Source organism: Phyllostomus discolor, chromosome 7 (assembly GCF_004126475.2).
Source record: "Phyllostomus discolor isolate MPI-MPIP mPhyDis1 chromosome 7, mPhyDis1.pri.v3, whole genome shotgun sequence".
Classification (NCBI taxonomy): Eukaryota; Metazoa; Chordata; class Mammalia; order Chiroptera; family Phyllostomidae; genus Phyllostomus; species Phyllostomus discolor.
Genome location: NC_040909.2, coordinates 115,847,788 through 115,860,175, shown reverse-complemented (window position 1 = coordinate 115,860,175; position 12,388 = coordinate 115,847,788). Strand labels below are relative to the sequence as shown.

The 12,388-nt window shown below is 36.6% G+C and overlaps 1 protein-coding gene across 2 annotated transcripts in view; it reads right to left on the bottom strand.

Annotated features, from left to right (window-relative positions):
• The window catches only part of ZFPM2 (zinc finger protein, FOG family member 2), a 440,537-nt gene that overhangs the window by 346,130 nt on the left and 82,019 nt on the right, over positions 1–12,388 (bottom strand). Inside the window, exon 2 of one of the 2 annotated variants that reach the window (XM_036031342.1) lies at positions 1,794–1,952. The exons of the other annotated variant lie outside the window; for it this stretch is intronic. Within the exon in view, the coding sequence (XP_035887235.1) occupies positions 1,794–1,952 (159 nt within the window). The remainder of the gene's footprint in view (positions 1–1,793; positions 1,953–12,388) is intronic. 2 annotated transcript variants of the gene reach the window in all.

Below are 12,388 nucleotides of genomic sequence, written 5' to 3'. Positions count from 1 at the left end.
ACCAATGATCATTCCAAACAGCGAATCATATCTAATCATACCTGTCATTAATGCCTCCCTGCATTAATTAAATTCACAAAAATGTCTGAATCCATGTACTAACTCTTTAAATGACAAGAGCAAGAAGAATACATGGGACCTTCTAACTATTGGGGTTTTATTTTATTGTACCAATACAAAAGAAGGTAGGTACCCCTCGATGCAGTGAAGGATATATTTGCTGATAAAGAAGGAAAACAGGATGTCTTCAAATAGACCTGAAAACTCTTCAACCCCAGGCAGCTCTAATATGTATTGCTGTGGCTACTCATCACCAAGAAATGGTTCTACATCCAGAACTAATGACAATATTTATTCGACCTGAAATTTGAGTTCGCTTACAAAGAAGACCTATTCTTTCTATACCATTCTGTCTGATTCATTGAGTCTATTCCATTCTTATTTTCAACTAAAGTCTCTAATGTGGAGACAAGGACCAGGTTACAAATCCATCCTGAGGTCTTCAGGAGAATGGTCAAAGATATAACTCTTTGAAAGGATTTCTGTACTTCCGTGTGTCCAAGTGCTGGGGCTGACTCCACCTGCACAGTTTTAGGGCATGGGGTTCTACTAACCTCAGGGATAGAAAGTGGCTGGCTTCTTTTGGTTCTCATACCAGCAACTTGAGAAGTCATACTGGAATTTTAATGATATCTATCAAATGTCTATGTGACCACAGAAAAATGTTTGTTATTAGCAGTTTTTTTGGGGGGATAGCTTTTATGGCAGACTATTAAGCTAGTCAACAAATTCACACAAAAATATTTTAAAAATCACTGTACATAGTTTCTCTGCCTGCCTAAAAAATACAAGTCTGAATAAAAATCATGTGAACACAGGCCTACAGAGACAGACACACACTCTCAGTGACGGTCTCTGGGAAATCGTCATGGTAAAGTCAACAGAAACAGCTGTTCTGAGATAAGGAAGTGACCCAAACGCTTGTGCAACTGTCCGCTGGTGCAGGAGGCCATAGAAGACTCCCCTCACTTTCAGAGACAAAACAATCAAGTAAAAAAACTAAAAAAAAGAATCATGAGAAACTTTAAACTCACTTCTGGAAAAAGCAAGCAAAGGCGTGTACCTATCCAGTGAGGACGCAGTTACTGGCAGGGAGCCCCTGGGTCCAAGTCAAGGTTAAAAATGAGCTGAGATACACTGTCTCAGGTTCTTCTTCCGGTTTGATGTCAATGTGTCAAAAGAGTTTCTGGAATGGAGAATGCGTGTGTATTTTCTTATTTGACAACACCCCAGAAAAGCATCACCCTCAGTGCTGAAAGTCAATGTCAAACCCCTGCAACGTTCAGGGTTTAAAAGGAATGAGCCAGACACTCGGGCTGGGACTCTACCCCACTCACTACGGCTGACACTCACCGCCCCACTCAGGACCTTGCACACAATTGACATTCAATAAGTATTTGTTGAAAAATAAATGAACAACTGATCCACATTAAAGGTATTGGGATAAAATCAGTAACTGGCCAATCAACATGAAAATGTTCATCGTCAATTGGCCAATTAACGTAAAACTTTAAATATACAATAGAGCTGATTGAAGTAGAATAACTTCTTTTATCCTTCAAAGTACTATCTTCCATTTAAAAAGTTCTGCATGTATTTTCAGACCGCTGAATCACCTTTAGCAGCTAGCCACTTCAGCACCCTTCCTCCACTCTGTCCGTGCACCTTTTAAACTTGACAAAATCTTCTCCAGTCACTGGAGTCACATATTGCAACCAACCATCAGTGATTACCTTTGTTACAAAAGAACTCCACTTCTTCACAGCTCAGATTCGCAGGCCCAAATTCTGTGGCAAAGCTTTCCTCCAATGGAAAGTCCCCCTTTGAGGTGATCTCTGTCTCCTCTGACGGACACTCTTCTTCTTCCTCTTCGATGGCGTCTTCTAGCGGCCCTTGAAAAAGAATCAGGGACACTGTACCAAAAACATCCAAAGATGACCGTGAAATAAAATCCTCACATAGAGTCTGTTTGATTCAGGGGCCACATCCACATTCACAAGCCACACTGACCCACGGCGAGAAGTGGAGGGAAAGCCGTCCCTGAGGTTTCTGCCTAGACAGCAACCTCCACCTCCAGCCCTTCCCCGCCCCCAACTCCAAAACCAAAGCTTATTTTTTTCATTCTCCCCTGTGAAGAGCAAAACGGTGCGCCTTATGTTCATTTGTTAGAATTAACAGCCTGGTAAAGAGTACAAGTCTCTTTTACACCGTCGTACAATTTTACCTGAGATTTTAATAAAGATTTAAAGTAATTGAATGCATTTTAATTGAACTGAGATTTTAATAAAGTCTATACTTTTAAAAATCCATCCTAAGAGTGGATTCTGAGAAAAGATTTCATTATATGTGTTTGAGGCTTTGGAGAAAAATTACATATTTCTCTCCCTGATGAAAGCATAACCCTATTCATAATTAATTGAATTTTTTTTTCTGAAATGAAAAGTAGTTTTCTAATGAAAAATGTAATTTGTATTTATGTGATACTTTTTCAGTAATAAAAATACAACCTCTTTGGAGTGAATAAGAGTGAGGCGCACGACAGTAATAGACCTATTTTACTGAAAGGAAAGGGAGGGCGGCAGTTGTTCCGGCGGATGGGAAGTGGGCTCCGTGGGAATGAGACACGGCCGAGGGCGACTTCCGACTGTCCCGAAGAAGCAAGGTCTCCGACTCATTTTCACTAAGCAAAAGTCTGCAGCTGCCCCTAAAGAAGCGATGTGGCGTTTTATCCAAAGCACACAATTACAGTAATTTGTACTAATTGTCACTCGTGTCAGCAGTTTGATCAGACAGGCTAAACACGTAAAGGGCGTAGGCAGTCCCTTTCTCTGACTTCATCGCACTGTGCTAGGAAAGTTTCAGGACCAGAGGGCAGCTCTTAAGTAATTTAAAACGGTGACTGTGTTACGAACCTCATACACGTGTAGGCAAACAGAAACAGACACAGACGGCAGAGGGGGGTATCTGGGGTTTTCCCAAAGCCGGTTTCCAACTAGCTGAATTCATATGACACGTTTGCACAAAGAGAATTAGTTGCATGGGTTTAATTGAAAAACATCCAAAGAGTTTCTGTGTCCTTTTAAAAGTCATTTATTCTTTTTTTTCTTTAAAATAGCAAACATTAAGGAAAAAAGAAAGCCCTAATTCCAAATACTCTGGTAATGTGTTTTCTTATACTCAAGGTGGAGCATTTAAAAAAAAACATGGATTTTTGTGTCATGGATCTCATATTTGTTTTTATTTCTTATCATTATTTCAAGTTTAAAACTATAATCTTTCACTTTTAAAAACAAATGTCAAGTAGCAAGATATGCAAGGATGTATAAAGTAGTAACAATGTAAACTATTAAAATCACTAAACATGTATCTGACAATTCCAATTACTAATTCTGAGACTAATGAGTAATAGAATACTTTTCATATTTTCTCAAAACATTAATTATTACAATTATGCTCAAAAGGAGGCATGTGAAGCTTTCTCACTTGTGTTTCATGTGGGACTTCCATGTAATCTTTGAAATAACCCAGTGAGGTAGTTATAGGAATTACTACTGTATTTATTTTCTAGATCTGGAGAGTTTGTGCAGTTAGTTAACTAGGATAAGGTTACAAGCTAATAAGCAAAAAAGTTTGTGTGAGAAATGTATACTTGAAACCTACACAATCTTAACAACCAATGTTACCCTAATAAATTTAATTAAAAACTCAAGATTTAAAAATACCTTTTATAATATCCCATAGTACTATGCAAGCCATTCTTTAGCAGTTATAAACACTGTAAAATACAGATAACTCATAAACACAAAAATCTTGAAATTCATGAAAATCTCGAAAATCCATTCAATCTTGAAAATCAGAAATGGTTAATTCATATTAACATAACTACTCATAGATGCTTAAAGATCTAGTCTTTAAACACTGAGAGACCTCTTGTTGCTCTTCTCAGATTACTGAGAATGTATACTATAACATAATAGACAACTCACCCAAACAGTGAGAGCGACCATCTCATAGACCCTACTAAAACTAAAATAATTGATTACTAAAGTTTAATTATTGACATACTTCATAGCCACACTAAATCTATCTGAACAGTAATGGCCTTAATATCAGTTATAACATAAATGACAATATATGCTTTTTGAATATATACGCTGGGTTTTGCTACCAAAAATGTCTAATTGTAAAATAAATATTGTTAATAGTTCATATATATTTTAGTAAATTCCTTTTTTATTTCTAGCAGCTCTTTAATTAAAAAAGCCTATATATTATAAAGAAAAGGAATTCATATTATAAGAATAAAATCAATAGTAATAAAAATGTTTTCTTTTTAAGTAAGGAAATTCCAAGCCTATACGCTATCATTCTTAGGAGGGTTTTATTAAAGATAATAGGTAATTGAACAATTATTTAAAATACTCAATGACTTAAAAAACTGGCTCCCATAGTATAATATCAATTTCAAATGTAATAGTTTTATTGAAGATTAAATGGAAAACCTCATGTGAAGGTTTAAAAGGAAACAAATCCACAAAATGGCTTATTTATCAAAAAATTATAATAAAATCTTAATTGATAGTATAGCATTCCATTTTCTAGGGACTGTTTTATTTTATGTGTTGGCTATCGGTCTGCAATTCTAAGCATGTAATTGAAAAGAAGTATTCATTTTCAAAAACCAACTATAGAAACCAAAATAAAAGGTGAAAAATTCTTTTGAGCTCCTTGTTCAAAATACCAAGCTCTCAATGTCAGTATCCAGCACAAGCCACATAATAGTGATTTAATGGCCTGCTTATATTTTTCCCAAAGCGAGTGTCAGAGTTATACAATTTACTAAATTTTAAAATGTGAAATTAATAACCATTCCTTTAGCCATGCTATCATCTCAGGCTCTGGGAAAAAAAGCCTTCTCTAAAATGCATAGTATTTATGGTTTAGGATCAGACCTCAGTCTACTGTCTATATTGCATGTTTCTTTAACAGAAAAAAACCTTACAGATAATTTGCAGCCGTCAACTAACATTTTAAAAAGGTAGGAAACACCTGAAGCACAAGTACAATTAACAGCACCAATGAAGGAGGGAATGAAGGAACCCCCTGTGTATGGATTGGTGGGCACAGAAGTCCACTTCAGAAAAATCACCACACATAATTTGACACAAATAATAATATCTACTCAGAAGAAGCTCACGACTGAGTTCCATGTGCCCTCATGGAGAAAATTACTTCTGATTGAGGCCACTTGGCAGGCAAGTGTAAGGAAATCTGAATTTCAGCACTTCAAATGCCTCTGATTTACAGATATTCAAACACACTCACCAGAATTAATAATCTTAATGTTTGTAAATATAAATATTTACCTCATTTAAAATGCTAAAAATTGGCTGTACATCCTAAAGCTAAGACTTACAACAGGGCTATACGCCAGGCCCATAATACTGTTAATGAATTCTCAGAATGAGTAGGCATCCTTTCATATTTTACACTGGAGGGAAACAGAGGTTACTGGGAGATTCTGGGGGGAGTACAGGGACACTTCCCTCTCCAGAAAGGGAGACAACTGGGCATGCAGGTGCTGTCTGAGCTCACCAGAGCTACTACCCTTGCCCTGGAGATACGGCAGAAACCAGGAGGGTGGTGTGGGTTCCCAACCCCTGACAACGCGCATGGCCATCCAGTGTCTGGTGATGCCTTTCATTTCACCAGCACCAACAGCTGTCTTGTAAAAACTGGGCCTGAACTGAGTGTGGCAGCATTTTCCATGTGGCGGTAATTTCAAGGACCTGGAGTTGGCCAGGACAGATGGGAAGTTCAAGATTAAGCAGTCCTAACCATATACAATGGTAGCGCGATTGTTGAATGAAATAAAAATAAAGAACTGGGTTTGTGCGGTTAAGAAGCAGCGTGAGGAGTGCTTCCTCCCCAGATAAATGAATTTATGGAAAACATCAGTGCTACCATTTCGGGGAGTTAAAGAAATCCCTGAAACCCACCCATAGCCACTCACTGGAGTGAGAGCTAGAAGGTGACAGAGAAAACTTCAGGGAAAAATATAGAAGATATATAAGAACTCAGAGGAAGAAGGATCGAAAGAAGCAATACAATGAGAAAATGCAAGAACCGATAAAGACCGACATAGTAAGTATTCAATCAAATATATGTGTCTTTAAAGCTATGTCATCTCAATAATTCCCTCCCTTGACAGCCTAGTTTAAGTAGACCCACCCTGACCTACAGGTCATAGCATCTCTTTCCTATAAATTCAAAGCACTTCAGAATGAGGCAGCCAAGAAAGAAATTAAAGTCTATGAAAATGAATATATATGTTCAAGTATGAAGAGGGGAAAGAAATAAATTCTCTAGTTTTGATGTAATGTCCTCCTAAAGTGATCCTTCCTCTTAAGCACTCAACTGGCATTACTTTATTATGCATGTTTAGTTAGGGGTTGCATGCCTTTCGGTTAAAACAAAACAAACTCTTTGTCATCATGGAACTGTAGAAAGCATTCACTCTCCTCTCCTTGCATTAATATTCTAAGCATTCTAGAGGCTGCACAAGACTAGCCACCTAGCAAAATGAGGCTGTTTCAGAATACTGGGCAGCCTTGATTGCAACTGACAGGTGGGAAGAAAGTCACATTTAAATATTATCATTCCCAATAATTACAATAATCCATCACAGCGTGCTCAGAAATTCCGCTAGGTGAATATCCCCCCAAAACACACAAATATTTCCAAACCTTTTTTATTCTAGTGCTTCTTAATCTATGCCACTTCAGACAATTTTTAATCATATAGTATTATTAATATTAAAACTTCCATCACAAACTTTACATTGTTTTACTCATGAATAGAACAAAAAATATATACCAATGGAATAAATTTCTCAAAAATCATAATAAATGAAAATGAAAATGGTGTTATTGTTCCCAAGATGCCAGCTTCTGTTTTGCACTGCTTTAAACTTGTTTGCAAAAAATCTATTCAGACAAAGGAATCAGAAGGTATGTAAAGTCTTCTAACGTAGATATGAAACAATAGGGATCTCGAAATCTGACAGTTGAAGCAAACGCCATCCATGCCTTAACTGTTACATAATTGAGGCACACTGGTTATGTGATTCTACTTTTCAAAAGGTAAATATGATCATATAAACTAGAGATAGACAAATGCTGGTTCACATTTCACATGTAATACACAAAACAGGTATGCTACATTTTAGCTGGTAAGTAAAAGGAGTTAAAATGGAACTTTCATTCTAAACTTATGTTACATTTTCTATATGTGATAGAAACGAGGCAGTGAACTGATATGGAAACTGGATGTCTAGTTACCTAGTGCCTTTGTTACTATTACAAAGCATTCTAGCCTCATATTTCCTTGTTAATTGTGGATGATATTCACAAAATACAAAATATAAAGCCCACCTAATAGAAAAGATTTTTAGTCTCATACATCCTGTACATGCATGGCCTGTTTGTCCAAGTTCAAATAAAAAATAAAAACTCCATTCTATAAAACAGAAAGCCACAAAAATGTGCCCTCCCCTATCTCATTATAAGTAGAATATTTCTATCTTTAGAGTATTAATGTCTTTTTACTAATTTCATCCAGAGCATATTTTGCAGCTCTCAGTGGTTCCTCTCTTCGAGTTTTCAGCGGCCACACTCAGACTTCCTTATGAATCATCATTACCCTGTAGGCACACCTCAAAACGCTTCTCACTTGGTTCCTATTACATTTGTCTCATGCATATCCTACAGAGCCATTTAATGAGAAGGAGCAAGGAAAAGGGATGCTCTTTGGACAGTGCAAATCCACACTAACTTCATGTAATTGAGCTTAACAGCAAGAAGAAAACCTGATTTCTGCAGTCTAAAAAAATAGTATTTTAAATGAGCAAGTTCTTCCTGCAGCCACTTACTTTTAACAATAGTTGCATCAGGGGATCTAGTAGGAAAGAAATATTTTTATTAATTTTTCTCTTATCTGCCAGGAGAATGTTGATTTTTTTCATTTGCATTTGTTGCCTGCAGGTAGTAGACCAGAGAATCATAAAGTAGAAATTCTTCTTTTTGATTAATTTCTTTCCATGTGTTATGTTATTTCTTATATATAATTGATTTTGGGCTTTGCTCATGGTCGTACATCGTTTTTATATCTGTACCAACTGCTGTCCTTCAATCTCCAAAGTTGAAGGAAATTACCTGAATTTTGTTAAGTTTATTAAAAATGAGATCTGTGAATACTTAAATTGAGTTTTGAAATGTTAATGCAAAAAAAGATATTAGAGAATTTTTAATGGAGGTTTGATTTTGACCATACTCCATTGTAAAAGGAAGGGAAGGAGGCTGGGTTGTATTCAAATTGTTTCTTTAGGGGGGAAAAAATGAACTCTTTGATTTTATAAAAATGGAGTAATATTCTTTGCTGCAAGTTCTTTGGCTATTTTTGTGGATAGAAGTATTAACACTTCTTATACATAAATCTGAAAACAATTTAATTTTTTAAATGTTTTTCCTCCCTGAAATGTTTTGCTTAGGAGACTTCAAATTAAATGAATAACGCTAAAAATAAAATAACAGTTTTGCTTAGAAAATATACAAACCTAGCAAGCAGCAACTAATCTGACATGGTAGATTAAACACTGATACCACAGGAAAAATAAAGTCAGTTGAGGAAATACAGACAAATTTGAACTAGCATTTCTAATGACTAATTTATTCCCAGAAAATAACTCAGGCATTGAAAAAATCCAGTTCATTAGTAAATGCCTTGTGCACTGACCCAAAAAGTTAGTGACAGAGATGGCACTGAAATTCAAATATTTTGTAATCAGGTCTCAGTTCAGAGTCCCATAAAATTATTCTTGGTTTATTGAAGATAGTAACCTTTATCATAAAGAAATGTGGAAGTATATTCATTACTAAAACTACGTATTTTTATATGATGGTGATGTATTTCAACAATAAAAAGCCCCTAACTGGTAATAAGAACCAAAGATGAAAGGCTTGTGTGTGCCTTTGTTCTCTTTATGAGACTTTCACATCCTCACTCATTCATTCATCCATCCATTCATTCTTTACTCGTGTAACCAGGATTTGCTGAGGGTGAAGAAGCTGGCAGACACTGTGTTAGGTACTAGAGGCACGGCAGTCAGTATGCAGGATGGATGAACCCAGACCTAAGGAAGTGGATACTATAGCTAAGGAGACAAATGTTATGTATGCAAGGCATGACATTTTATTTATTTATTTATTTATTTATTTATTTATTTATTTTTTAAAAAGATGCTCATTCTGACCAGTGTGGCTCAGTTGATTGGGCATAGTTTCCACAAAAGCAAAAGGTCACCAATTCGATTTCCTGTCAGGGCACATGCCTGGGTTGTGGGTTCAGTCCTCGACGGGGGGGTGTATGAGAAGCAACAGATCAGTATTTCTCTTTCACACCGATGTTTCTCTCCCTCTCTTTCTCCCTCCCTTCCCTTCTCCCTAAAAATAAATAAATAAAATCTTTTAGAAAAAGATACTCCATTATAACATGCGAAAGGCCATAAAGGCTTCATAGATACCCTAAATTCTAGTTATTCATGCATTCTTATTTCCTCTATTATAATTCTATCTTACCTTCGTTTATAACTAGAGGCAGCAAGTATGGTACTTTGCATCTAGCTGTGACATTTACTACTTACTCAAATAAGAACTTTTCAGTTGAATTTAATTGTAGTAAAGTTGAAGACCATGTATAAAGGACCCTTTGGGCAAAGCCAAAAGGGAGAAGAATTGAGGGTGGAAAATGGGGATGGGAACATGGAGACAACTGTACTTGAACAACATAAAAAAATAGAACAATCTATTTATGAGGGGGAAAAGCTGAAGACCAAATCAAGGAGAAATAACATGGGGCCAAATCTTTGAAAAGTCTAGACATACAGCTTTAAATTATTATTATTCATATTGTTGGCGAAAATTTATTCCAATTGACAATGTGATTGAAACCTGAGGCCCTTTCCTGGTTATTCAGGGCAGGAGCCGTTTACCCGCAGCCTGCCAGAGGTTTGTTCGGGGGTGTGGGACAAGACAAGCAGGAAATTTTCCCCAAAGTGAACGCTGCTGCCACAACAAAACAACACGTGTGACCCAGGATATGAAAACAGTGCCTTAGACTTTTTAAAATATATTTTTAAATTTATTTTTAGACAGAGGGGAAGGGAGGGAGAAAGAGAAGGACAGAACCATCAGTGCATGGTTGCCTCTCACACATTCCCAACTGGGGACCTGGCCTGCAACACAGACATGTGCCCTGACTAGGAATTGAACTGGCCACCCTTTGGTTCACAGGCTGGCACTCAATCCACTAAGCCACACCAGTCATAGCCAGTACCTTAGATTTTTAAAGGCGCTGTGAATTAGAAAAACAGGAAATCCCCAGAATCATTTACACATGATATGTGGCTGAGAAATATTTATTATGTGTATTAATTGGAACTCATAACTGTATAAATTTGTACAAGAAAAAAACACGCATTTTCTTTACAAATTTCAGAGCACCTTCAAAATACAGCTAGTATTCTTACCTAACAAAACTAAATTTTGCAAACTACTTGATAATATCACAGTTACATAACAAAGTTAAAATAGTACAAACAAAAGATGTGATTTTTTTAAATTATTTTATTTCAATGGGGATATAAGGAACCAGGAAACGAAGAGCATGGCGGCTTGACTCTGGAACAAATGTACATTTCTTTCTGTTTCTACAGCAACTCAAAGAAGCACCCATTGATTTTTAAAAAGTCAACAATAGTAACAAAGGCACTCGTTAAACAAAAACCTCTTATGACTTTCTTTAACAATTTCATTATGCAAAGATGAATCAAACATGTCCTTAAAAATATTAAGTATGCATTTCTTTGTCTCATAAGCAACATATTTCTCTCATATGAAGACATATGCATATAGCTACATGCAGAATATGAAGAAAAATTATCAATTTACTGCAAAGATTTCGGGGAAAATTATAACTAGAGGAAAAAACACACAAAATATATTTGTGTAAGATTTTGCTCTTTGTCTGTATAAACTATCTTTTCTTCCTAACTAATAAAATTTTAATCTAACCCTCATTTCATCAAATAGATCAATTTCTCTTAGTCAAATCCTTCATTTTAATAATACCCTTTCTGACCCTGCCTTATTAAAATGATTTTTTACATATGCAATTAATTATTGATTGACCTTTCCTCAAAAATCACTTTATAAAAGAATTGCTCTCAAAATAATGCCTGACTCCGCTGGCTGATTATGAGTTTGTCAGCAAACAGTAGTTCTCCAGGCGTTACCCCTGGACCAGCAGCGTTAGCATCACCTGAGAATGTGTGAGAAATCAAAAATGCATGATCTGACTCAGCAGATGTGACTTCAGAACAGTGAGGGTGGGGCCATCACCACCCCATGCTTTGACAAACCCTGCAGGGATTGGTGCAAGATTCTGATGTGCTCAAGATGGAGAACAACTGTGCAGGAACAGAAATGCTACACAGAAGTTACTTTGTAACAGTATAAATTATGTTTATTATTGCCATTTTTTTAGCTGTTCTTTTTTTAAGATTTTATTTATTTATTTTTAGAGAGGGAAAGGAGGGAGATAGAGATAGAGAAAGAGAAAGAGAGAGAGAGAGAGAGAGACATCAATGTGTGGTTGCTGGGGGTCATGTCCTGCAACCCAGGCATGTACCCTGACTTGGAATCGAACCTGCGACACTTTGGTTCTCAGCCCACACTCAATCCACTGAGCTACGCCAGCCAGGGCTATTATTGCCATTTAATAGACACAGTAAGGCACTTTGCAATTAATACAGGCTCTATGCCTCAGTTATGAATAGACACCTTGAGTACTGCACCTGATGGTCTGGGATGAAACTACTTTTTGCCTGGGCAACTCAATGTATTTACTCCTGATCAGTGGCAGGTTAAGTGTCCTTGTTTAGTGCTTGTTAATCCTTTTCTCCAGTAATGTCAGAGAGTCTGGTGAGCACTCCAACCACAGTGTTTCACAGGATTCTGGGAGGACATGGAGTAGACAGTAGCCACTTCAGGCTGACCCTAAATGTTACTTCTCCATACCTGTACCCAGGAGTCCTGGGTAATGCAAAGATGGACCAGGGAGTTGTTTTACTAAAGAACTGCTCACATGCATTTAGCTACAGTACAGAAAGAAAGTCTTTCTGAAAAGGGACATCTCAATTTTTTAAAATTATGCTCTCTTGTTTGACTCTCTTGAAGACGGAGAGATCTCTCCGTCTTCAAGAGAGTCAAAC